General features: G+C 53.3%; 1 protein-coding gene across 1 annotated transcript in view; it reads right to left on the bottom strand.

Moving 5' to 3' along the window:
• Nucleotides 1–10,211: 10,211 nt before the first annotated feature.
• The window catches only part of abtb3b (ankyrin repeat and BTB domain containing 3b), a 234,491-nt gene continuing 219,370 nt past the window's right edge, over nucleotides 10,212–25,332 (bottom strand). Inside the window, exons 15-17 of the mRNA XM_086009708.1 lie at nucleotides 18,615–18,683; nucleotides 12,967–13,080; nucleotides 10,212–10,558 (exon numbers count right to left, since the gene is read on the bottom strand). Coding sequence (XP_085865834.1) covers nucleotides 10,349–10,558; nucleotides 12,967–13,080; nucleotides 18,615–18,683 — 393 coding nt within the window. The 3' untranslated portion in view covers nucleotides 10,212–10,348. The remainder of the gene's footprint in view (nucleotides 10,559–12,966; nucleotides 13,081–18,614; nucleotides 18,684–25,332) is intronic.

Raw genomic sequence — 25,332 nt, 5'->3', positions numbered from 1 at the left:
GCAGTGACAGGATCGGACAAAGTCAACATGGATTTACAAAAGGTAAATCGTGCTTGACTAATCTACTGGAATTTTTTGAGGATGTAACTGGTAGAATAGATAAGGGAGAACCAGTGGATGGGGTGTATTTGGACTTTCAGAAGGCTTTCGATAAGGTCCCGCATAAGAGATTAGCGTGCAAAATTAAGGCACGTGGGATTGGGGGCAAGGTATTGACTTGGATAGAGAACTGGTTGGCGGACAGAAAGCAAAGAGTTGGAATAAACGGGTCGTTTTCCGAGTGGCAGGCAGTGACTAGTGGGGTACCGCAAGGATCGGTCCTAGGACCCCAGCTGTTCACAATATATATTAATGATCTGGACGAGGGAATTGGATGTAATATCTCCAAATTTGCAGACGACACAAAGCTGGGTGGGAGGGTATGCTGTGAGGCGGATGTTGTGAAACTCCAGTATGATTTGGACAGGTTGGGTGATTGGGCAGAAACATGGCAAATGCACTATAATGTGGATAAATGTGAGGTTATCCACTTTGGTGGCAAAAACAGGAAGGCAGATTATTATTTGAATGGCAATAGATTGGGAGAAGGGGAAATGCAATGAGACCTGGGTGTTCTTGGGCACCAAACGCTGAAGTTAAGCATGCAGGTGCAGCAGGCGGTTAAGAAGGCAAATGGTACGTTGGCCTTCGTAGCAAGAGGGTTCGAGTACAGGAACAAGGATGTCTTGTTGCAGTTGTACAGGGCCTTGGTGAGACCGCACCTTGAGTATTGTGTGCAGTTTTGGTCGCCTTATCTGAGGAAGGATGTTCTTGCCATGGAAGGAGTGCAGCGAAGATTCACCAGGCTAATACCTGGGGTGGCAGGAATGACGTACGAGGAGAGATTGGGTCGATTGGGCTTGTACTCACTGGAGTTTAGAAGATTGAGAGGGGATCTCATCGAAACCTATAAAATTCTGTGAGGCCTGGACAGACTAGATGCAGGAAGGATGTTCCCGATGGCCGGGGAGTCCAGAACTAGGGGTCATAGTCTAAGGATAAGGGGTAAGCCATTTAGGACTAAGATGAGGAGGAATTTCTTCACCCAGAGAGTGGTGAACCTGTGGAATTCTCTACCACAGAAGGCAGTAGAAGCCAATTCATTAAATATATTCAAGAAGCAGTTGGGTATATTTCTTAAGGCTAAAGGGATCAAGGGATATGGGGAGAAGGCAGAAACGGGTTACTGAATTTGGATGATCAGCCATGATCTCATTGAATGGCGGAGCAGGCTCGAGGGGCCGAATGGCCTACTCCTGCTCCTATCTTCTATGTTCCAGCAAACCATCCCGTATACACTCTAGGAATTCCTCCTCTGCAGTATTGTTACTAATTTGGTTAGCCCAATCTATATGTGGATTAAAGTCACCCCTGATAACTGCTGTGCCCTTATTGCACGCGTCTCTAATTTCCTGTTTAATGCCATCCCCAACCTCAGCATTACTGTTTGGGGGTCTGTATACAACTCCCACTAACGTTTTCTGCCCCTTGGCATTTCTCAGCTCTACCCATACAGATTCCACATCATCAGAGCTAATATCCTTCCTTACTATTATGTTAATCTCCTCTTTAACCAGCAATGCTACCCCACCTCCTTTTCCTTTTTGCCTGTCCTTCCTGAATATTGAATACCCCTGGATGTTGAATTCCCAGCCTTGATCACCCTGGAGCCATGTCTCCGTAATCCCAATTATATCATATCCGTTTACATCTATTTGCACAGCTAGTTCATCCACCTTATTACGAATGCTCCTCGCATTAAGACACAAAGGGGGAGAAATTGGGTGAGTAGCGCCACCTGTTAGTGCCTAAAGAGGCAGTCAGTGGCTGCAGCGCCACTGGCTGTGTCTGCGGCGATATTCAGTAGGGGCGCTAATGGTGGCATTAGGCATTTGCGCTGCGCCACCACCGATGACGTCATCGGTGTGCGCAGCGCCCCATTCGCGCTATTTGGTAGCGAACGCCGCAGTTGCGCCGTTCGCTACCCGCGCCCGGTTCACGGGGCCTTACTGTGCCGGCAGCGGCGCAAGTTAAGGTGGAGGTGCGGGGCGGCCGCTTTTTCGGCGGCCGCCTGCCAGCACCTCCGTCCCCGGCCTCCTAACCCCCCCCCCCCGCGACATTGCCGGCTGTTTCCCGAGAGCCCGGCACTTCTCCTTGGTGCCGGGCTCATTTGCCGGCACTCGCAATCGGGATTCGCGCTGTTGCAGGCACCTCCCCCTTAACAGTGGGAGGAAGGCCTGCAGTACCGCAGCGTGCCGTGCCGCAGCATGTGGCGCTGCAGCACGTAGCGCTGCGAAATTCACTTTCAGCGCCCTAAGAGGGATGCGGATCGCCTCGAGCCTCGCCCTGCCTCCCTCGAGGGGCACTGAAACTGAGTTTCTGGCGATCAGTATCACTCCGATCGCTGCGCTAAATCCTGCGCTCAGCTGACTTTTGCGCCACTTTGGTGCCCCAACCCAATTTCTAGGCCAAAGCCTTCAGGCTTGTTTTTTTTTAATACTTAGTCCTTTTAGAATTATTATTTACTGTGGCTCTGTTTGATTTACACACTTGATTTCTCTGCCTTCCACTTTTACTTTTCTCCTTCCTGTCTTTTGTTTCTATCCTTGCTTCCCTTTCCTCTGTCTCCCTGCACAAGTTCCCAACCCCCTGCCATTTTAGTTTAAATGCTCCCCAACAGCACTAGCAAACATTCCCCCTAGGACATCTGTCCCGGTCCTGCCCAGGTGCAAACCGTCCAGTTTGTACTGGTCCCACCTCCCCCAGAACCGGTTCCAATGCCCTAGGAATTTGAATCCCTCCCCCTTGCACCATTCCTCTAGCCACGTATTCATCTGAAATATCCTTCTATTTCTACTCTGACTAGCACGTGGCACTGGTAGCAATCCTGAGATTACTACCTTTGAGGTCCTATTTTTTAATTTACCTCCTAACTCCCTATATTCAGCTTTTAAGACCTCATCCCATTTTTTACCTATATCGTTGGTACCTATATGCACCACGACAGCTGGCTGTTCACCCTCCCCCTCCAGAATGCCCTGCAGCCGCTCCAAGACATCCTTGACCCTTGCACCAGGGAGGCAACATACCATCCTGGAGTCTCATTTGCGGCCGCAGAAACACCTATTTATTCCCCTTACAATAGAATCCCTTATCACTATAGCTCTCCCGCTTTTTTTCCTCCAGTCCTGTGCAGCAGAACCACCCATGGTGCCAGGAAGTTGGCTGCTGCTGCCTTCCCCTAATAAGCCATCTCCCCCAACAATATCCAAAGCGGTATATCTGTTTGAGAGGGGGGTGGCCACAGGGGACCCCTGCACTAACTGCCTGCGCCTACTACTCTGCCTGGGGGTCACGCATTCCCTTCCTGCCTGTGCAGCCTTTACCTGCGGTGTGACCAACTCCCTAAACGTGCTATCCACGACGTCCTCAGCATCGTGAATACTCCATTATGTATCCATTCGCAGCTCCAGTGCTGCAATGCGGTCTGCCAGTAGCTGCAGCTGGATACACTTCCCGCACACATGGTCGTCAGGGACCCAGGAAGTGTCCCTGATTTCCCACATAGTGCAGGAGGAGCATGCCACGGCGCCGAACTGTGCTGCCATGACTTACCCTTTAATTAATTCAAATTAAATTAAATCAAATCAATACCACTAATTACACTACAATTAAATGATATACTCAAGGGCCCTTGTTTACTAGCACTCCCCGATGCACAACAGAGACCCTAGAATCTATAAACCACAAAAATTAAGTTTGGAAAAAAGCGATCACGACTCCTTCATTAATCTCATCCTACTGTTCAAACCCCTCCATGGCCTCACCCCTCCCTATCTCTGTAATCTCCTCCAGCCCCACAACCCTCCCTCCAAGGTCTCTGTATTCCTCCAATTCTGGCCACTTCCATGTTCCTGATTATAATCGCCGCACTATTGGTGGCCTTCAGCTGCTGAGGCCCTAAGCTCTGGAATTCCTTCCCCTAAACCTATCTACCTCTCCCTCTTCCTTTAAGGCACTCATGAAGAACATAAGAAATAATAATAATAATCGAAGCTTTGACCACGCTCAATCAGCTCCGATGGATGGGCCACATCATCCGCATGCCCGATACAAGACTCCCAAAACAAGCGCTCTACTCGGAGCTCTGACACGGCAAGAGAGCCCCAGGTGGGCAGAGGAAGCGCTTCAAGGACACCCTCAAAGCCTCCTTGAAAAAGTGTAACATCTCCACTGATGCCTGGGAATCCCTGGCCCAAGACTGCACAAAGTGGAGGAGAAGCATCCGGGAAGGCGCTGAACACCTCGAGACTCTTCACCGGGAGCAAGCGGAAGCCAAGCGCAGGCAGCGCAAGGAGCACGCGTCAACCCAAGCACCCCACCCACCCGCCCCTTCAACCACCGTCTGCCCCGCCTGTGACAGAGACTGTAGGTCCCACATTTGACTCATCAGTCACCTGAGAACTCATTTTTAATGTGGAAGCAAGTCATCCTCGTCTCCGAGGGACTGCCTAAGAAGAAGAAATAATTCGGCCCCTCGAGTCTGCTCCGCCATTCAATAAGATCATGGCTGATCTTTGACCTCAACTCCACTTTCCCACCCCATTTCCATATCCCTTGATTCCCCTAGAGTCCAAAAATCTATTGATCTCAGCCTTGAATATACCCAAAGACTCAGCATCCACAGTCCTCTGGGGCAGAGAATTCCAAAGATTCGCAACCCTCCGAGTGAAGAAATTTCTCATCTCAGTCCTAAATGGCCGACCCCTTATCCTGAGACTGTGACCCCTGGTTCTAGACTCCCCAGCCAGGGGAAACATCCTCCCTGCATCTACCCTGTCAAGCCCTGTAAGAATTTTGTATGTTTCAATGAGATCACCTCTCATTCTTATAAACTCTAGAGAATATAGGCCTAGTCGACTCAATCTGTCCTCATAGGACAATCCCCCCCATCCCAGGAACCAGTCTGGTGAACCTTCGTTGCACTCCCTCTATGGTAAGGAGACCAAAACTGTACACAATACTCCAGGTGTGGTCTCACCAGGGCCCTATATAATTGCAGTAAGGCATCTTTACTCTTATACTCAAATCCTCTTGTAATAAAGGCCAACATACCATTTGCTTTCCTGATTTCTTGCTGTACCTACAGTGAAGTCAAGCAACAAGATCAATGAGCAGGTCAGACTGCAGAAAGGCAAGTTCAAGACTGGGACAGCGGGATTCTGGTCAATGTCTATCACAACACACACAATTATTAACCCTCTCCCCCTATCACTTGGCAATATTACTGTTTGTCATTTCTATAGCGCCTTTCACTACCTCAGGACTTCCCAAAGCATTTCAGTCAATGAAGTACTGTCGAAGAGTAGTCACTGCTTTTATGTAGGAAACGCGGCAGCCAATTAGCGCTCAGCAAGATCCCCCAAACAGCAATGTAACGATGACCAGGTCATCTGTTTCAGTGGCCGTGGGATGTTTTACATTCACCTGAGAGAGCAGACGGGGCCCCAATTTAACATCTCATACAAAAGACAGCACCTCCGACAGTGCGGCACTCCCTCAGTACTGCCCCTCCGACAGTACAACGCTCCCTCAGTACTGCCCCTCCGACAGTGCGGCGCTCCCTCATTACTGCCCCTCCGATGGTGCAGCGCTCCCTCAGTACTGCCCCTCCGATACTGCAGTGGTCTGTCAGTACTGCCCCTCCGACAGTGCAGCGCTCCCTCAGTACTGCCCCTCTGACAGTGCAGCGCTCCCTCAGTACTGCCCCTCTGACAGTGCAGCGCTCCCTCAGTACTGCCCCTCTGAGAGTGCAGCGCTCCCTCAGTGCTGCCCCTCTGACAGTGCAGCGCTCCCTCAGTACTGCCCCTCCGACAGTGCAGCGCTCCCTCAGTACTGCCCCTCCGACAGTGCAGCGCTCCCTCAGTACTGCCCCTCCGACAGTGCAGCGCTCCCTCAGTACTGCCCCTCCGACAGTGCGGCACTCCCTCAACACTGCCCCTCCGACAGTGCAGCGCTCCCTCAGTACTGCCCCTCCGACAGTGTAGCGTTCCCTCAGTACTGCCCCTCCGACAGTGCGGCACTCCCTCAACACTGCCCCTCCGACAGTGCGGCGCTCCCTCAGTACTGCCCCTCCGACAGTGTGGCGCTCCCTCAGTGCTGCCCCTCCGACAGTGCGGCGCTCCCTCAGTACTGCCTCTCCGACAGTGCGGCGCTCCCTCAGTACTGCCTCTCTGACAGTGCAGCACTCCCTCTCTGACAGTGCAGCACTCCCTCAGTACTGCCCCTCCGACAGTGCAACACTTCCTCAGTACTGCCCCTCCAACAGTGCAGCGCTCCCTCAGTACTGCCCCTCCAACAGTGCGGCGCTCCCTCAGTACTGCACTGAAGTGTCAGCCTGGAATTTTGTGCTCAAGTCACTGAAGTGGGACTTGAACCCATAACCTTCTGACTCAGAGACCAGAGTGCTGTCACTGAGCTGAACGAGGCACGGACCCTTTGCTCAGTTGCTGCATAATCTGCCTCGATAAGGTGCCACATTAAAGGTTACTACACAAGATAAGATCTCACGGAGTTGAAGATAATATATTAACATGGATAGAGAATTGGCTAACTAACAGAAAGCAGAGTCGGGATAAATGGGTCATTTTCCGGTTGGCAAACTGTAACTAGTGGGGTGCCACAGTGATTGGTGCTGAGGCCTCAACTATTTACAATCTACTTTAATGACTTGGATGAAGGGATCTAGTGTAATGTAGCCAAGTTTGCGGATGATACAAAGGTGGGTGGGAAAGCAAGTTGTGCAGAGGACTCAAAGAATCTACAAAGGGATATAGACAGGCTAAGTGAGTGGGCAAACATTTGGCAGATGGAGTATAATGTGGGAAAGTGCGAGGTTATACACTTTGGCAGGAAAAATAAAAAAGCAAATTATTATTTAAAAGAGAGATTACAAAATGCTACAGTTCAGAGGGACCTGGGGGTCCTTGTGCATAAAACACACAAAGTTAGCATGCAGGTACAGCAAGTAATCAAAAAGGCAAATGGAATGTTGGCCTTTATTTCAAGGGGGTTGGAGTATAAAAGCAGGGAAGTCCTGCTACAACTGTACAGGGTATTGGTGAGACCACACCTGGAGTACTGCGTACAGTTTTGGTCTCCTTATTTAAGGAAGGATATACTTGCATTGGAGGCATTTCAGAGATGATTCAATAGGTTAATTCCAGAGATGAGGGGATTGACTTATGAAGAAAGGTTGAGCAGGCTGGGCCTATACTCATTGGAATTTAGAAGAATGAGAGGTGATCTTATTGAAACATAAGATACTGAGGGGGCTCGACAGGGTAGATGCAGAGAGGATGTTTCCCCTCGTGGGGAAATCTAGAACGCGGGGGCACAGTTTTAGAATAAAGGGTCGCCCTTTTAGAACTGAGATGAGGAGAAATTTCTTCTCTCAGAGGGTCGTAAATCTGTGGAATTCTCTGCCCCAGAGAGCCGTGGAGGCTGGGTCATTAAATACATTTAAGGTGGAGATAGACAGATTTTTGCAAGATAAGGGAGTGAAGGGTTATGGGGAGCGGGCGGGGAAGTGGATTGGAGCCCAAGATCAGCCATGATCTTATTGAATGGCGGAGCAGGCTCGAGGGGCCAAGTGGCCTATTCCTGCTCCTATTTCTTATGTTCTTATGTTATGTAATACCGAAGATGGTGAATGTTGTGCCAGAACCAGGGGTCACAGTCTCAGAATAAGGGGTCGGCCATTTGGGACTGAGATGAGGAGAAATTTCTTCACTCAGAGGGCGGTGAATCTTAGGAATTCTCTACCCCAGAGGGCTGTGGAGGCTCAGTCATTGAGTATATTCAAGACAAAGATCGATAGATTTTTGAATATTAGGGGAATCACGGGATATGGAGATAGTGCAGGAAAGTGGAGATGAGGTAGATGAGCCATGATCTTATTGAATGGCGGAGCAGGCTCGAGGGGCCGTATGGCCGACTCCTGCTCCTATTTCTTATGTTCTTATGTAGACCCACGCTCCCTCCCAGTGTGGCTCCCTGGAGTCCAGGTCTCCCTGGCGTCCGGGTCTCCCTGGGGTGTGGGTCTCCCTGGGGTGTGGGTCTCCCTGGGGTCCGGTTCTCCCTGGAGTGTGGGTCTCCCTGGGGTCCGGGTCTCCCTGGGGTCCGGGTCTCCCTGGGGTGTGGGTCTCCCTGGGGTCCGGGTCTCCCTGGAGTGTGGGTCTCCCTGGGGTCTGGGTCTCCCTGGGGTGTGGGTCTCCCTGGGGTCCGGGTCTCCCTGGGGTCCGGGTCGGGAGTTTACCCGTTCTGTTCTGTTCAGTGACGTCATTGATCTCCTCCAGCATTTTAACAACTTAATGTTTTTATCCCAGCTCTCTCTCTCACTTTGCTGTTCTATATATTATTCACAACGCGTTTAGCTGAAACTTATCAAGCATTTTTAAGCCATCTTTTATATAAAAACATTAATTTTGCTGATCTATATTACAAGCTATAATTTAAATCTATCAAAATATCCCCACTTCCTGGATATTGCTGGTTACTGCAGTGTGAACAGATTTCAAATAAATAATTGCCGAGCTGGGTCGAGCTGTTGTCTTGGTTTGTAACGTCAGGGCTCAGAGTGAAATGGCACGAGCCTCACGTGAGGCGCAGTGTTGCTGTAAGACACAGTCTGAGTTTCCCAGTACAGAATCCGCACAACCATAGACTTTCCATTTGTCCAATTTCAAACTCTTGCAGTCCAAACACAGCTAAAACATTTTAGTAATATCACAAGTTGTTATATAAGGAATATTAAAGAAATATATCGATATATTTTATGATACAGTTCCTGGATCCGACGCTCTCTCTAATTTCCCACAGTTAGCAGGATCCGTTAACTCGGCTCCAGCTCCTGCTTTTCCAAAATGTATCTTCAGTCCAGTAAACGCAGAAGGGCCGCTCCGCTCTCAGGTTCAAACAGATGAACTGTACCCAAGTACATTGATAAAGAGCTCAGCTCCCGGGAGCCCAGAATCAGGAGCGGAGTATGAGGTTGGTGCTGGGCTGGTGCAAGTTCTCGGTCCCGGGGAAACACTGCAGTTACTGGAAGTCGGCCCTCCCTCATTAACCAGCAATCCCACACAACATCCGAGTCTGTCAGACATTTCCTGACTGGCCCTGACCCCCCTCCCTCTGGCTCTCATTACCGGGGCTCCGGCCTCAGTGAATACCATCAAACAGTGAGATCCCAGACTCTGCTCATGCAGAGACAGACCCGGGCCACCCAGACAGTCCCGCCTCCCCCCAGGCAGTCCCGCCTCCCCCCAGACAGTCCCGCCTCCCCCCCCAGACAGTCCCGTCTCCCCCCCCCAGACACAGTCCCGCCTCCCCCCCCGACAGTCTCGTCTCCCCCCCAGACAGTCCCGTCTCCCCCCCAGACAGTCCCGTCTCCCCCCCCAGACAGTCGCCTCCCCCCCCCAGACAGTCGTCTCCCCCCCCAGACAGTCGTCTCCCCCCCCCAGACGCAGTCCAGTCTCCCCCCAGAAAGTCCTGTCTCCCCCCGTCGTCTCCCCCCAGACACAGTCCCGTCTCCCCCCCAGACACAGTCCAGTCTCCCCCCAGACGCAGTCCCGCCTCCCCCCGGACGCAGTCCAGTCTCCCCCCAGACAGTCCCGTCTCCCTCCCAGACACAGTCGTCTCCCCCAGATGCAGTCCCGTCTCCCCCCCAGACGCAGTCTAGTCTCCCCCCCAGACACAGTCCCGTCTCCCCCCAGACACAGTCCCGTCTCCCCCCAGACACAGTCTAGTCTCCCCCCCGACGCAGTCTAGTCTTCCCCCCAGACGCAGTCCCGTCTCCCCTCCAGACACAGTCTCATCTCCCCCCCAGACACAGTCTAGTCTCCCCCCCAGACACAGTCCCATCTCCCCCCCGACACAGTCTAGTCTCCACCCCAGATGCAGTCCCATCTCCCCCCCAGACACAGTCTAGTCTCCCCTCCAGACACAGTCTAGTCTCCCCCCAGTAGCACCAAACCGTATTAAGGAACCATGTTTCGTGGGCTGATTGTATTTGCTTTTGGTGGCCGTGAATCTAAAGAATCTCGATGGGAATTCGAGAAACAGCTGTAACTTGTAACAAGTTTGTATGGAGTAAAAAATAGTACACAAATGGCTGGAATGGAACCTGTCACTAGTCTGTCACTAGTTGCCACACTTTTTATCTAAATGAGGTTATTTTTCATCAGACCCACAGCCTGACCAGTAATGTCTGAAACCAAACAAGTCAGTTCATGTCTGGGTCATACGATGGTCATACGATGGATCCCTTTGAGGTCGATAGATGTATTGATTGGATCCTTGTTGCCAGTGCAGTCTCTAAATCGTGCAAGACATCCTGGTCCTGTGCCTCCTCAGGGGAGGAATACAGTAACTGTTTGAAAGCTTCGATCTCCATGAGTGAGACCATGTTCTTCAGGAAATATCCTTCACAGAACGCGGAGAGGTGAGTGGCTCCGACAAACTGCAGGGGGGCAAACAAAACACAGTCAGCAGGTCAGTGATTACAGAACCGGCCTCCATCCCTGCAAACTACCACCCCATCTCCAACCCCCTTCCCCTCCAAAGGCTCTGAACCTGTTGTCGCCTCCCAAATCCGGGCCAATCTTTCTCGCAATTCTCTCCAATCAGGTTTCCGCCCCTGCCACAGGACTGAAATGTCTCTTATCATAGTCAAAATTGACATCCTATGTGACTGTGACCGTGATAAACTATCCCTCCTCATCCTTCTTGACCTGTCTGCAGCCTTTGACACGGATGACCACACCATCCTCCTCTAACACCTCTCCACCGTCGTCCAGCTGGGTGGGACTGCACTCGCCTGGTTCCATTCTTATCCATCTAATCGTAGCCAGAGAATCACCCGCAATGGCTTCTCTTCCCGCTCCCACATCGTTACCTCTGGTGTCCCCCAAGGATCTATCCTTGGACCCTCCTATTTCTCATCTACATGCTGCCCCTCGGTGACATCATCCAAAAACACAAGGTCAGGTTTCACATGCACGCTGATGATACCCAGCTCTACCTCACTACCATCTCTCTCGACCCCTCCACTGTCTCTGAATTGTCTGACTGCTTATCCGACATCCAGTCCTGGGTCAGCAGAAATTTCCTCCAATTTAATATTGGGAAGACCGAAGCCATTGTCTTTGACCACAAACTCTGTTCCCGAGCCATCGAGTCCATCCCTCTCCCTGGAAACTGTCTGAGGCTGAACCAGACCGTTCACAACCTTGGTGTCATATTTGACCCCAAGATGAGCTTTCAACTCCAAATCCTCTCCATCACCAAGACCGCCTACTTCCACCTCAGTAACATCGCCCGACTCCGACCCTGCCTCAGCCCATCTGCTGCTGAAACCCTCATCCAGGCCTTTGTTACCTACAGACTCGACCATTCCAACGCACTCCTGGCCGGGCCTCCCATTTTCCTCGAACTTCTGCTCATCCAAAGCTCTGGTGCCCGTATTCTATGTTCCTATAATTCTATCCTCTTGAGCATCCCCCACATCCTTCGCTCCACCACTGGCGGCCGTGCCTTCAGCTGCCTGGGCCCTAACCTCTGGAATTCCCTCCCTAAACCTCTCCGCCTCTCTACCTCTCTCTCCTCCTTTATCACCCTCCTGAAAACGCACCTCTTCGACCAAGCTCTTAGTTTGGGCACAAGGTACGTTGATGTGTTTTATATTGGCACTGAAGCTTTCAGTCACCTTCACTCCAGTTCAAGAGGTAGCACCAGCACAGACTTGATGGGCCAAATGGCCTCCTCAGTCTGTGCTGTAACTTCTATGATTAGCAGCCAACTGTTACAGCAGAACAGAGAGGCTGTGCAGTCAATGTTTCGAGTTGAATTTCTGTCCTTTTACTGAGCGCTCCGCGGTGGGCGACCTTCGTGTCTTAGCCCCGAAAACAGAATTCTCTGTTTGCCAAACCAACCACCCAGATGGTTTCTTATCTCACTCAAGATCCTTACAGGAGTTGAGAGGTAGAGGTGTGGAGAGGAAGAGAGAGAGAGACAGAGAGAGGGAGCGAGGACGAGAGAGAGAGACAGAGAGAGGGAGCGAGGAAGAGAGAGAGAGACAGAGAGGGAAATACAGAGACAGAGAGAGAGAGGGAGCGAGAGAGAGAGAGACAGATAGTGAGAGAGAGACAGAGAGAGAGGAAGTGAGAGAGAGAGAGAGCCAGAGAGAGAGAGAGAGTGAGAGAGAGAGAGCGAGAGGGTGAGAGAGAGACAGAGAGAGAGAGAGGGTGAGAGAGAGACAAAGACAGAGAGAGAGACAGAGAGAGGGAGTGAGGAAGAGAGAGACAGAGAGGGAAATACAGAGACAGAGAGAGATAGATAGAGAGAGAGACAGAGAGAGATAGATAGAGAGAGAGGGAGTGAGAGAGAGAGAGACAGAGAGAGAGACACAGAGAGATAGATAGTGAGAGAGAGAGACACAGAGAGATAGATAGTGAGAGAGAGAGGGAGTGAGAGAGAGAGATAGAGAGTGAGAGAGAGAGTGAGAGAGAGAGACACAGAGAGATAGATAGTGAGAGAGTGAGTGAGAGAGAGACAGAGAGAGAGAGATAGTGAGAGAGAGACACAGAGAGATAGATAGACAGAGAGAGAGGGAGTGAGAGAGAGAGACAGAGAGAGAGAGAGAGTGAGAGAGAGAGAGAGATAGTGAGAGAGAGACAGAGAGAGAGTGAGAGAGAGAGACAGAGAGAGAGAGACAGAGACAGAGAGAGAGAGACAGAGACAGAGAGAGAGACAGAGAGAGAGATAGTGAGAGAGAGACAGAGAGAGAGACAGACAGAGAGAGATAGATAGTGAGAGAGAGGCAGAGAGAGAGATAGTGAGAGAGCGATGAGGTTGGGGAATTCTCCTGACCTTGGCGTGTTTGTACATTTCCACACTGTTGTCGATGCAGATGTTTTTTGCACACACCAGCTCACAGTGTCGCTGCAGAGCTTCAAGCTGGAAAAATTTAGCTGCTGACAACAGCTGGAAAAGAAAAAGGTCAGTGAGCTCGGAGTCAGTGTTCACTCTGAACAACATTCGCAATCCCACAAGATAAATAGAATCACATTTTTACTGTCAATATTCTAAAATGCTCAGAGAGAGTCGGTCATTAAGGAGCAAGTGTTTCTCATATTTAACTTAAACAACAGCAGGTGCGAGTGAAACAGCAAACTCACAGAGGAACTCAGGACTGATTCTGCACTCACCGTGGGGACCAGCACTCTCACAGCGAGCACCCTCACACAGCGAGCACACTCACACAGCGAGCACCCTCACACAGCGAGCACCCACACACAGCGAGCACCCACACACAGCGAGCACCCTCACACCGCGAGCACCCTCACACCGCGAGCACCCACACACAGCGAGCACTCTCACACAGCGAGCACCCCACACACAGCGAGCACCCTCACACAGCGAGCACCCACACACAGCGAGCACCCTCACACCGCGAGCACCCTCACACAGCGAGCACCCACACACAGAGAGCACCCACACACAGAGAGCACCCACACACAGCGCGCACCCTCACACAGCGAGCACCCTCACACAGCGAGCACCCACCCTCACACAGCGAGCACCCACACACAGCGTTTCCTGGACCAATATGTCGAGGAACCAACCAGAGATCAGGCCATCTTAGACTGGGTATTACGTAATGAGAAAGGATAAATTAACAATCTTGTTGTACGAGGCCCCTTGGATCGGAGCGATCATAATATGATCGAATTCTTCATTAAGATGGAGAATGAAGTAGTTGACTCAGAGACTAGGGTCCTGAATTTAAATAAAGGAAACTACGATGGTATGAGGCGCGAGTTGGGTAGGATTGATTGGGAATGTCACTCAAAGGGTTGACAGTGGATAGGCAATGGCAAACATTCAAAGACCACATGGATGAACTACAGAATTTGTTCATCCCAGTGTGGCATAAAAATAAAACAAAAAAGGTGACTCAACCGTGGCTAACAATGGAAATTAGGGATAGCATAAGATCCAAGGAGAGGGCATATAAATTGGCCAGAAAAAGCAGTAAACATGAGGATTGAGAGCAGTTTAGGATTCAACAAAGGAGGACAAAGGGATTAATTAAGAAGAGGAAAATTGAATATGAGAGTAAGTTTGCAGGGAACATAAAAACTGACTGTAAAAGCTTTTATAGATATGTGAAGAGAAAAAGATTGGTGAAGTCAAGCATAGGTCCCTTGCAGTCAGAATCAGGGGAATTTATAATGGGGAACAAAGAAATGGCAGACCAATTAAATACATATTTTGGTTCTGTCTTCACAAAGGAGGACACAAATAACCTCCCAGAGATGTCGGGAACATAGGGTCTGATGAAAGGGAGGAACTGAAAGAAATCAGTATTTGTAGGGAAATGGTGTTAGGGAAATTGATGGGATTGAAGGCCGATAAATCCCCAGGGCCTGATAATCTACATCCTAGGGTACTTAAGGAAGTGGCCCTAGAAATAGTAGATGCATTGCTGGTCATCTTCCAACATTCGATAGACTCTGGAACAGTACCCATGGATTGGAGGGTAGCTAATGTTACCCCACTATTCAAAAAAGGTGGTAGAGAAAAAACGGGGAATTACAGACCGGTAAGCTTGACATCGGTAGTGGGAAAATGCTAGAGTCCATTATAAAAGATGTAATCGCAGAGCACTTGGAAAACAGTGACAGGATCGGACAAAGTCAACATGGATTTACAAAAGGTAAATCGTGCTTGACCAATCTACTGGAATTTCTTGAGGATGTAACTGGTAAAATAGATAAGGGAGAACCAGTGGATGTGGTGTATTTGGACTTTCAGAAGGCTTTTGATAAGGTCCCGCATAAGAGATTAGCGTGTAAAGTTAAGGCACATGGGATTGGGGGCAAGGTATTGACTTGGATAGAGAACTGGCTGGCAGACAGAAAGCAAAAAGTTGGAATAAACGGGTACTTTTCCGAGTGGCAGGCAGTGACTAGTGGGGTACTGCAGGGATCGGTCCTTGGACCCCAGCTATTCACAATATATATTAATGATCTAGACAAGGGAACTAGATGTAATATCTCCAAATTTGCAGACGACACAAAGTTGGGTGGGCGTGTGTGCTGTGCGGAGGATGCCGAGAAACTCCAGGATGATTTGGATAGGTTGGGTGATTGGGCAAAAGCATGGCAGATGCAATATAACGTGGATAAATGTGAGGTTATCCACTTTGGTGTCAAAAACAGGAAGGCAGATTATTATCTGAATGGCAATAGATTGGGAGAAGGGGAAGTGCAACGAGACCTGGGTGTCCTTGTGCATCAGTCACTGAAGGTAAGCATGCAGGTGCAGCAGGCGGTTAAGAAGGCAAATGGTATGTTGGCCTTCGTAGCGAGAGGGTTTGAGTACAGGAACAAGGATGTTTTGCTGCCTTGGTGAGACCACATCTTGAGTATTGTGTGCAGTTTTGGTCGCCTTATCTGAGGAAGGATATTCTTGCCATGGAAGGAGTTCAGCGAAGATTCACCAGGCTGATACCTGGGATGGCAGGAATGACGTATGAGGAGAGATTGGGACGATTGGGCTTATACTCGCTGGAGTTTAGAAGAATGAGAGGGGATCTTATTGAAAGTTATAAAATTCTGACAGGACTGGACAGACTAGATGCAGGAAGGATGTTCCCGATGATCGGGGAGTCCAGAACCAGGGGTCACAGTCTAAGGATAAGGGGTAGGCCATTTAGGACAGAGATGAGGAGGAATTTCTTCACCCAGAGAGTGGTGAACCTGTGGAATTCTCTACCACAGAAGGCAATGGAGGCCAATTCATTAAATATATTCAAGAAGGAGTTAGATATATTTCTTAAGGCTAAAGGGATCAAGGGATATGGGGAGAAGGCAGGGACAGGGAACTGAATTTGGATGATGAGCCATGATCGCATTGAATGGCGGAGCAGGCTCGAGGGGCCGAATGGCCTACTCCTGCTCCTATCTTCTATGTTTCTACCCACACACAGCGAGCACCCACACACAGCTAGCACCCTCACACAGCTAGCACCCTCACACAGCGAGCACCCACACAGCGAGCACCCACACACAGCGAGCACCCACACACAGCGAGCACCCACACACAGCGCGCACCCTCACAGCGAGCACCCTCACACAGCGAGCACCCTCACAGCGAGCACCCTCACACAGCGTGCACCCTCACAGAGCGAGCACCTTCACAGCGAGCACCCACACACAGCAAGCACCCACACACTGCTAGCACCCTCACAGCGAGCACCCTCACACAGCGAGCACCCACACAGCTAGCACCCTCACAGCGAGCACCCACACACAGCTAGCACCCTCACAGCGAGCACCCACACACAGCGAGCACCCACACACAGCATGCACCCTCACACAGCGAGCACCTTCACAGCGAGCACCCACACACAGCGAGCACCCACACACAGCTAGCACCCTCACACAGCTAGCACCCACACACAGTGCGCACCCTCACAGCGAGCACCCTCACACAGCGAGCACCCTCACAGCGAGCACCCTCACACAGCATGCACCCTCACACAGCGAGCACCCTCACACAGCGAGCACCCTCACAGCAAGCACCCTCACACAGCGAGCACCCTCACACAGCGAGCACCCTCACAGCGAGCACCCTCACACAGCGAGCACCCTCACACAGCGTGCACCCTCACACAGCGAGCACCCTCACACAGCGAGCACCCACACACAGCGAGCACCCACACACAGCGAGCACCCATCCTGCTGTATGGCTCAGAGACATGGACCATGTACAGCAGGCACCTCAAAGCACTGGAGAGGTACCGCCAACGCTGCCTCTGCAAGATCCTGCAAATCCATTGGCAGGATAGGCGCACCAACGTCAGTGTTCTTGCTCAGGCCAACATCCCCAGCATCGAAGCTCTGACCACGCTCGATCAGCTCCGATGGACGGGTCACATTGTCCGCATGTCCGATACGAGACTCCCAAAACAAGCGCTCTACTCGGAGCTCCGACACGGCAAGAGAGCCCCAGGTGGGTAGAGGAAATGCCTCAAGGACACCCTCAAAGCCTCCTTGAAAAAGTGCAACATCCCCACCGACACCTGGGAATCCCTGGCCCAAGACCGCACAAAGTGGAGGAGAAGCATCCGGGAAGGCGCCGAACGCCTTGAGTGTCTTCGCTGGGAGCAAGTGGAAGCCAAGCGCAGGCAGCGGAAGGAGTGCACGTCAACCCAAGCACCCCACCCACCCGCCCCTTCAACCACCGTCTGCCCCACCTGTGACAGAGACTGTAGGTCCCGCATTGGACTCATCGATCACCTGGGAACTCATTTTTAATGTGGAAGCGAGTCATCCTCGGCTCTGAGGGACTGCCCAAGAAGAAGAGCTCTACTAAAGAGTTGGTACAGACTCGATGGGCCGAATGGCCTCCTTCTGTGCTGTCTGATTCTAGGGTTTTGTCCAGACCCGTTTAGAATACACTTGTGGTTTCTGTCTGGTGGCCTTTTCCACTTCAATCCCTCTTTTACTGAACACTTCGGCCTGACTCTCAATTTTCTTTTGTTATCCTTAATTTGAAACCTTGACCCTCGTTCTTTAAGTTTGCACATGCCAGAAATAATTCTCCACTACTCTCAGCCTGCTTCCCATTGACAAAAGTATTTGGACAGGAATCAATGGAAAAAGTTACACGTTAAGGGCTTGTTAAACATCTATCCTGAGAAAATCAGACAGAACGACACAGCAGGTGGGCGTGGGCCAAACCCGCTCTCAAATATACAAACATTCCATGAGAGAACTGAAGGGGCTCGGTAATTACTGAGAGGGAGGGGGAGGGAGAGGGGGAGAGAGGGAGGGGGAGGGAGAGGGGGAGAGGGAGAGAGAGGGGGAGGAGGGGGGAGGGAGAGGGGGAGGGGGAGAGGGGGAGGGAGGGGGGGAGGAGGGGGAGGGGAGGGGGAGAGAGAGGGGGGGAGGGGTAGAGGGAGTGGGGAGGGAGGGGGAGGGGGAGGGAGAGGGGGAGAGGGAGTGGGGGAGAGAGAGGGGGAGAGGGTGGAAAGTGAGAGGGGGAGGGAGGGGGGTTAGGGTTGGGGAGAGGTGGGGGATGGGGAGAGAGAGGGAGGGGTGGGGAGAGGGAGGGATGGGGAGAGGGAGGGATGGGGGAGAGGGAGAGGGAAAGGGGGTGGGGGAGAGGGAGGGGGAGGGGATGAGGGAGGGGGAGCAGAGGGAGAATGGGTTTAAACTGTTGGCTCAAGCAGAGACTCAAGCTGTGGGGTTCTTCGGGTTGATTACAGGACTGGAGCCTGTCTGGGGGTCTGTTCTCCGGTGAGCAAGTGTTTCTGTCCCGGGGGGTGGGGGGCCATTGGAACCAAACCCGCCCGACTGCAAACTGACCGGACCAGATCGACCCCCCCAATTCCCCCCCCACCCCCCAGATTCCACCCCCCCCGATTCACCCCATCCCCCGATTCCCCCGCCCCCGCCCCCATCTCGACCAGCAATGACCAGGGTCAATCTGTGCAAAGCGGAGCCTACCTCCAGTATGTCGCTGGTTCGAATCTGCAGAGTGTCTGTGCCTCCGTAGTACAGATATTGCATCACCATCTAGAGAGAATCATTTCCATTTTACACTCACAACAAAACAGAATGAAACTAAAATAATGGCAAAACCACATTTTGGTGGAAGGATTGTAAAATATCCACTTGGCCCCATCTTATTCTTTAAAATTAAAACCTATTCGCACTCTAGTCTTCGAAAGAACTGTGAACAAGTGTGAGAAATACAACCACCAGGGCCCGCGGGCAGGGTGGGGGCAGTTACCCCGAGTTATGTAGCAGGGTGGGGGCAGTTACCCCGAGTTATGTAGCAGGGTGGGGGCGGTTACCCCGAGTTATGTAGCAGGGTGGGGGCGGTTACCCCGAGTTATGTAGCAGGGTGGGGGCAGTTACCCCGAGTTATGTAGCAGGGTGGGGGCAGTTACCCCGAGTTATGTAGCAGGGTGGGGGCAGTTACCCCGAGTTATGTAGCAGGGTGGGGGCAGTTACCCCGAGTTATGTAGCAGGGTGGGGGCAGTTACCCCGAGTTATGTAGCAGGGTGGGGGCGGTTACCCCGAGTTATGTAGCAGGGTGGGGGCAGTTACCCCGAGTTATGTAGCAGGGTGGGGGCAGTTACCCCGAGTTATGTAGCAGGGTGGGGGCAGTTACCCCGAGTTATGTAGCAGGGTGGGGGCAGTTACCCCGAGTTATGTAGCAGGGTGGGGGCGGTTACCCCGAGTTATGTAGCAGGGTGGGGGCAGTTACCCCGAGTTATGTAGCAGGGTGGGGGCAGTTACCCCGAGTTATGTAGCAGGGTGGGGCAGTTACCCCGAGTTATGTAGCAGGGTGGGGGCAGTTACCCCGAGTTATGTAGCAGGGTGGGGGCGGTTACCCCGAGTTATGTAGCAGGGTGGGGGCAGTTACCCCGAGTTATGTAGCAGGGTGGGGGCAGTTACCCCGAGTTATGTAGCAGGGTGGGGGCAGTTACCCTGAGTTATGTAGCAGGGTGGGGGCAGTTACCCCGAGTTATGTAGCAGGGTGGGGGCGGTTACCCCGAGTTATGTAGCAGGGTGGGGGCAGTTACCCCGAGTTATGTAGCAGGGTGGGGGCAGTTACCCTGAGTTATGTAGCAGGGTGGGGGCAGTTACCCCGAGTTATGTAGCAGGGTGGGGGCAGTTACCCCTGAGTTATGTAGCAGGGTGGGGGCAGTTACCCTGAGTTATGTAGCAGGGTGGGGGCGGTTACCCCGAGTTATGTAGCAGGGTGGGGGCGGTTACCCCGAGTTATGTAGCAGGGTGGGGGCGGTTACCCCGAGTTATGTAGCAGGGTGCGGGCAGTTACCCCGAGTTATGTAGCAGGGTGGGGGCGGTTACCCCGAGTTATGTAGCAGGGTGGGGGCAGTTACCCCGAGTTATGTAGCAGGGTGGGGGCAGTTACCCCGAGTTATGTAGCAGGGTGGGGGCAGTTACCCCGAGTTATGTAGCAGGGTGGGGGCGGTTACCCCGAGTTATGTAGCAGGGTGGGGGCAGTTACCCCGAGTTATGTAGCAGGGTGGGGGCAGTTACCCCGAGTTATGTAGCAGGGTGGGGGCGGTTACCCCGAGTTATGTAGCAGGGTGGGGGCGGTTACCCCGAGTTATGTCGCAGGGTGGGGGCAGTTACCCCGAGTTATGTAGCAGGGTGGGGGCGGTTACCCCGAGTTATGTAGCAGGGTGGGGGCAGTTACCCCGAGTTATGTCGCAGGGTGGGGGCAGTTACCCCGAGTTATGTAGCAGGGTGGGGGCGGTTACCCCGAGTTATGTAGCAGGGTGGGGGCAGTTACCCCGAGTTATGTAGCAGGGTGGGGGCAGTTACCCCGAGTTATGTAGCAGGGTGGGGGCAGTTACCCCGAGTTATGTAGCAGGGTGGGGGCAGTTACCCCGAGTTATGTAGCAGGGTGGGGGCAGTTACCCCGAGTTATGTAGCAGGGTGGGGGCAGTTACCCCGAGTTATGTAGCAGGGTGGGGGCAGTTACCCCGAGTTATGTAGCAGGGTGGGGGCGGTTACCCCGAGTTATGTAGCAGGGTGGGGGCAGTTACCCCGAGTTATGTAGCAGGGTGGGGGCGGTTACCCTGAGTTATGTAGCAGGGTGGGGGCAGTTACCCCGAGTTATGTAGCAGGGTGGGGGCGGTTACCCCGAGTTATGTAGCAGGGTGGGGGCGGTTACCCCGAGTTATGTAGCAGGGTGGGGGCGGTTACCCCGAGTTATGTAGCAGGGTGGGGGCAGTTACCCCGAGTTATGTAGCAGGGTGGGGGCAGTTACCCCGAGTTATGTAGCAGGGTGGGGGCAGTTACCCCGAGTTATGTAGCAGGGTGGGGGCGGTTACCCCGAGTTATGTAGCAGGGTGGGGGCGGTTACCCCGAGTTATGTAGCAGGGTGGGGGCGGTTACCCCGAGTTATGTAGCAGGGTGGGGGCGGTTACCCTGAGTTATGTAGCAGGGTGGGGGCAGTTACCCCGAGTTATGTAGCAGGGTGGGGGCAGTTACCCCGAGTTATGTAGCAGGGTGGGGGCGGTTACCCCGAGTTATGTAGCAGGGTGGGGGCGGTTACCCCGAGTTATGTAGCAGGGTGGGGGCGGTTACCCCGAGTTATGTAGCAGGGTGGGGGCGGTTACCCCGAGTTATGTAGCAGGGTGGGGGCGGTTACCCCGAGTTATGTAGCAGGGTGGGGGCGGTTACCCCGAGTTATGTAGCAGGGTGGGGGCGGTTACCCCGAGTTATGTAGCAGGGTGGGGGCGGTTACCCCGAGTTATGTAGCAGGGTGGGGGCGGTTACCCCGAGTTATGTAGCAGGGTGGGGGCGGTTACCCCGAGTTATGTAGCAGGGTGGGGGCGGTTACCCCGAGTTATGTAGCAGGGTGGGGGCGGTTACCCCGAGTTATGTAGCAGGGTGGGGGCGGTTACCCCGAGTTATGTAGCAGGGTGGGGGCGGTTACCCCGAGTTATGTAGCAGGGTGGGGGCAGTTACCCCGAGTTATGTAGCAGGGTGGGGGCAGTTACCCTGAGTTATGTAGCAGGGTGGGGGCAGTTACCCCGAGTTATGTAGCAGGGTGGGGGCGGTTACCCTGAGTTATGTAGCAGGGTGGGGGCGGTTACCCCGAGTTATGTAGCAGGGTGGGGGCGGTTACCCCGAGTTATGTAGCAGGGTGGGGGCGGTTACCCCGAGTTATGTAGCAGGGTGGGGGCAGTTACCCCGAGTTATGTAGCAGGGTGGGGGCGGTTACCCCGAGTTATGTAGCAGGGTGGGGGCAGTTACCCCGAGTTATGTAGCAGGGTGGGGGCAGTTACCCCGAGTTATGTAGCAGGGTGGGGGCAGTTACCCCGAGTTATGTAGCAGGGTGGGGGCGGTTACCCCGAGTTATGTAGCAGGGTGGGGGCAGTTACCCCGAGTTATGTAGCAGGGTGGGGGCAGTTACCCCGAGTTATGTAGCAGGGTGGGGGCGGTTACCCCGAGTTATGTAGCAGGGTGGGGGCGGTTACCCCGAGTTATGTCGCAGTGTGGGGGCAGTTACCCCGAGTTATGTAGCAGGGTGGGGGCGGTTACCCCGAGTTATGTAGCAGGGTGGGGGCAGTTACCCCGAGTTATGTCGCAGGGTGGGGGCAGTTACCCCGAGTTATGTAGCAGGGTGGGGGCGGTTACCCCGAGTTATGTAGCAGGGTGGGGGCAGTTACCCCGAGTTATGTAGCAGGGTGGGGGCGGTTACCCCGAGTTATGTAGCAGGGTGGGGGCAGTTACCCCGAGTTATGTAGCAGGGTGGGGGCAGTTACCCCGAGTTATGTAGCAGGGTGGGGGCAGTTACCCCGAGTTATGTAGCAGGGTGGGGGCGGTTACCCCGAGTTATGTAGCAGGGTGGGGGCAGTTACCCCGAGTTATGTAGCAGGGTGGGGGCGGTTACCCCGAGTTATGTAGCAGGGTGGGGGCAGTTACCCCGAGTTATGTAGCAGGGTGGGGGCGGTTACCCCGAGTTATGTAGCAGGGTGGGGGCAGTTACCCCGAGTTATGTAGCAGGGTGGGGGCGGTTACCCCGAGTTATGTAGCAGGGTGGGGGCAGTTACCCCGAGTTATGTAGCAGGGTGGGGGCGGTTACCCCGAGTTATGTAGCAGGGTGGGGGCGGTTACCCCGAGTTATGTAGCAGGGTGGGGGCGGTTACCCCGAGTTATGTAGCAGGGTGGGGGCAGTTACCCCGAGTTATGTAGCAGGGTGGGGGCAGTTACCCCGAGTTATGTAGCAGGGTGGGGGCAGTTACCCCGAGTTATGTAGCAGGGTGGGGGCGGTTACCCCGAGTTATGTAGCAGGGTGGGGGCGGTTACCCCGAGTTATGTAGCAGGGTGGGGGCGGTTACCCCGAGTTATGTAGCAGGGTGGGGGCAGTTACCCCGAGTTATGTAGCAGGGTGGGGGCAGTTACCCCGAGTTATGTAGCAGGGTGGGGGCGGTTACCCCGAGTTATGTAGCAGGGTGGGGGCGGTTACCCCGAGTTATGTAGCAGGGTGGGGGCGGTTACCCCGAGTTATGTAGCAGGGTGGGGGCGGTTACCCCGAGTTATGTAGCAGGGTGGGGGCGGTTACCCCGAGTTATGTAGCAGGGTGGGGGCGGTTACCCCGAGTTATGTAGCAGGGTGGGGGCGGTTACCCCGAGTTATGTAGCAGGGTGGGGGCGGTTACCCCGAGTTATGTAGCAGGGTGGGGGCGGTTACCCCGAGTTATGTAGCAGGGTGGGGGCAGTTACCCCGAGTTATGTAGCAGGGTGGGGGCGGTTACCCCGAGTTATGTAGCAGGGTGGGTCAGTTACCCCGAGTTATGTAGCAGGGTGGGGGCGGTTACCCCGAGTTATGTAGCAGGGTGGGGGCGGTTACCCCGAGTTATGTAGCAGGGTGGGGGCGGTTACCCCGAGTTATGTAGCAGGGTGGGGGCGGTTACCCCGAGTTATGTAGCAGGGTGGGGGCAGTTACCCCGAGTTATGTAGCAGGGTGGGGGCGGTTACCCCGAGTTATGTAGCAGGGTGGGTCAGTTACCCCGAGTTATGTAGCAGGGTGGGGGCGGTTACCCCGAGTTATGTAGCAGGGTGGGGGCAGTTACCCCGAGTTATGTAGCAGGGTGGGGGCAGTTACCCCGAGTTATGTAGCAGGGTGGGGGCAGTTACCCCGAGTTATGTAGCAGGGTGGGGGCAGTTACCCCGAGTTATGTAGCAGGGTGGGGGCGGTTACCCCGAGTTATGTAGCAGGGTGGGGGCAGTTACCCCGAGTTATGTAGCAGAAGGAATAAAAGAAATGAGTTCGAAGCACAAATTCAGCTTAAAGGCTATGATGTAGTCATTGCAGAAACCTGGCTACAAGCTGGGCATAATTCGGAGCAAAACATTCCAGGATATACAATCTTTTGAAAGGACAGGGAAATTGGGAGAGGAGGAGGAGGAGAAGCAATATTGACAAAAGACACAATTATCGCAGTGGAAAGAAAGGACTTCAGTAAGGGCGAACAGGCAGTGGAGAGAGTACAGGTAGAACCTTCATTTTATTTATTCATTCATGGGATGTGGGCGTCACTGGCGAGCCCGGCATTTATTGTCCCTCCCTGATGCCCTTGAGAAGGTGGTGGTGAGCCGCCGCCTTAAACCGCTGCAGTCCGTGAGGTGAAGGTTTTTGTAGCGGTTTGTTACAACTGAGTGTCTCACTCGGCCATTTCAGAGGGTAGTTAAGAGTCAACCACATTGCTGTGGGTCTGGAGTCACATATAGGCCAGACCGGGAAAGGGCGACAGATTTCCTTCCCTGAAGGACATTAGTGAACCAGATGGGTTTTTACGACAATCCAGTAGTTTCATGGTCACCATTACTGAGACTAGGGGCTCGATTTTCACTGAGCCATGGAGTCGGGCTTGGAGGCGTGCAGGGGGTTAAAATCGCAAAACGGGCGGGCGGGACACCCCCCCCCCCGCCTGGTTCCCGACTCCGAGCAATTTTAACTCAGGCGTGTCTGATGGTCCCGACTCCGTCCCGCATCCAACAGGCGGGACTGGTCTTTAAGGCCCTTAATTACCACTAAATGGCCTCTATAATCCTATTTTAACATGCCTGGTGGGAATCACGAATGTGAAACCTGGCGGGAGCACTATTGGATTGCTGACGATCAACTGCAGGTCAACCATTAAAGAGCAGATTTGATCAGCCATCATTTGCAGGTGGCAGGACTTCGTGGTCTCAGGTCTGGGGCAACTTTTACCAAGCTTAACCACACCTGTGGAAGGTTGGTGCCTCACACCCATCTCCAGTGTGGCCTCCTGGGAAACCCCTCTCGCCACCTTCACTCAGCGCTTCCTCAACTGAGGCATATACCAGAAGCATGGGAGCCATTTATTTCCTTCCCATCTGGGCATTAGAGGAGATCGAGCACCAGCCGCGGCAGCAGCAGAACCAGGAACAACAGCAGCAGGAGCAGGAGCGACAGGCTGCTGCTCACCCGCCTGAGGCTGCACAGGCCAGAAGAGGCCAGCGCCTGGAAGCCTGTCGGCGCAGGAGATACCCCCCAAACAGTGTCTACAGACGCAGGGTCAGCTATCTCAACATGTCTGAGCAGCTGTGCCAAAGGCGGCTCTGACTTTCGCGAGAGGTAGTGACTGACATCTGCGCAATGCTACAGCAAGACCTGCTGCCCAGAATCAGCAGCAGACATCAGCGGCATC

This window comes from Somniosus microcephalus, chromosome 16, assembly GCF_052327205.1.
Source record: "Somniosus microcephalus isolate GS21.2 chromosome 16, FLI_Smic_1.0, whole genome shotgun sequence".
Taxonomy (NCBI): Eukaryota; Metazoa; Chordata; class Chondrichthyes; order Squaliformes; family Somniosidae; genus Somniosus; species Somniosus microcephalus.
The sequence above is the reverse complement of the archived record's forward strand: the minus strand, read 5'-3'. Positions and strand labels throughout refer to the sequence as shown.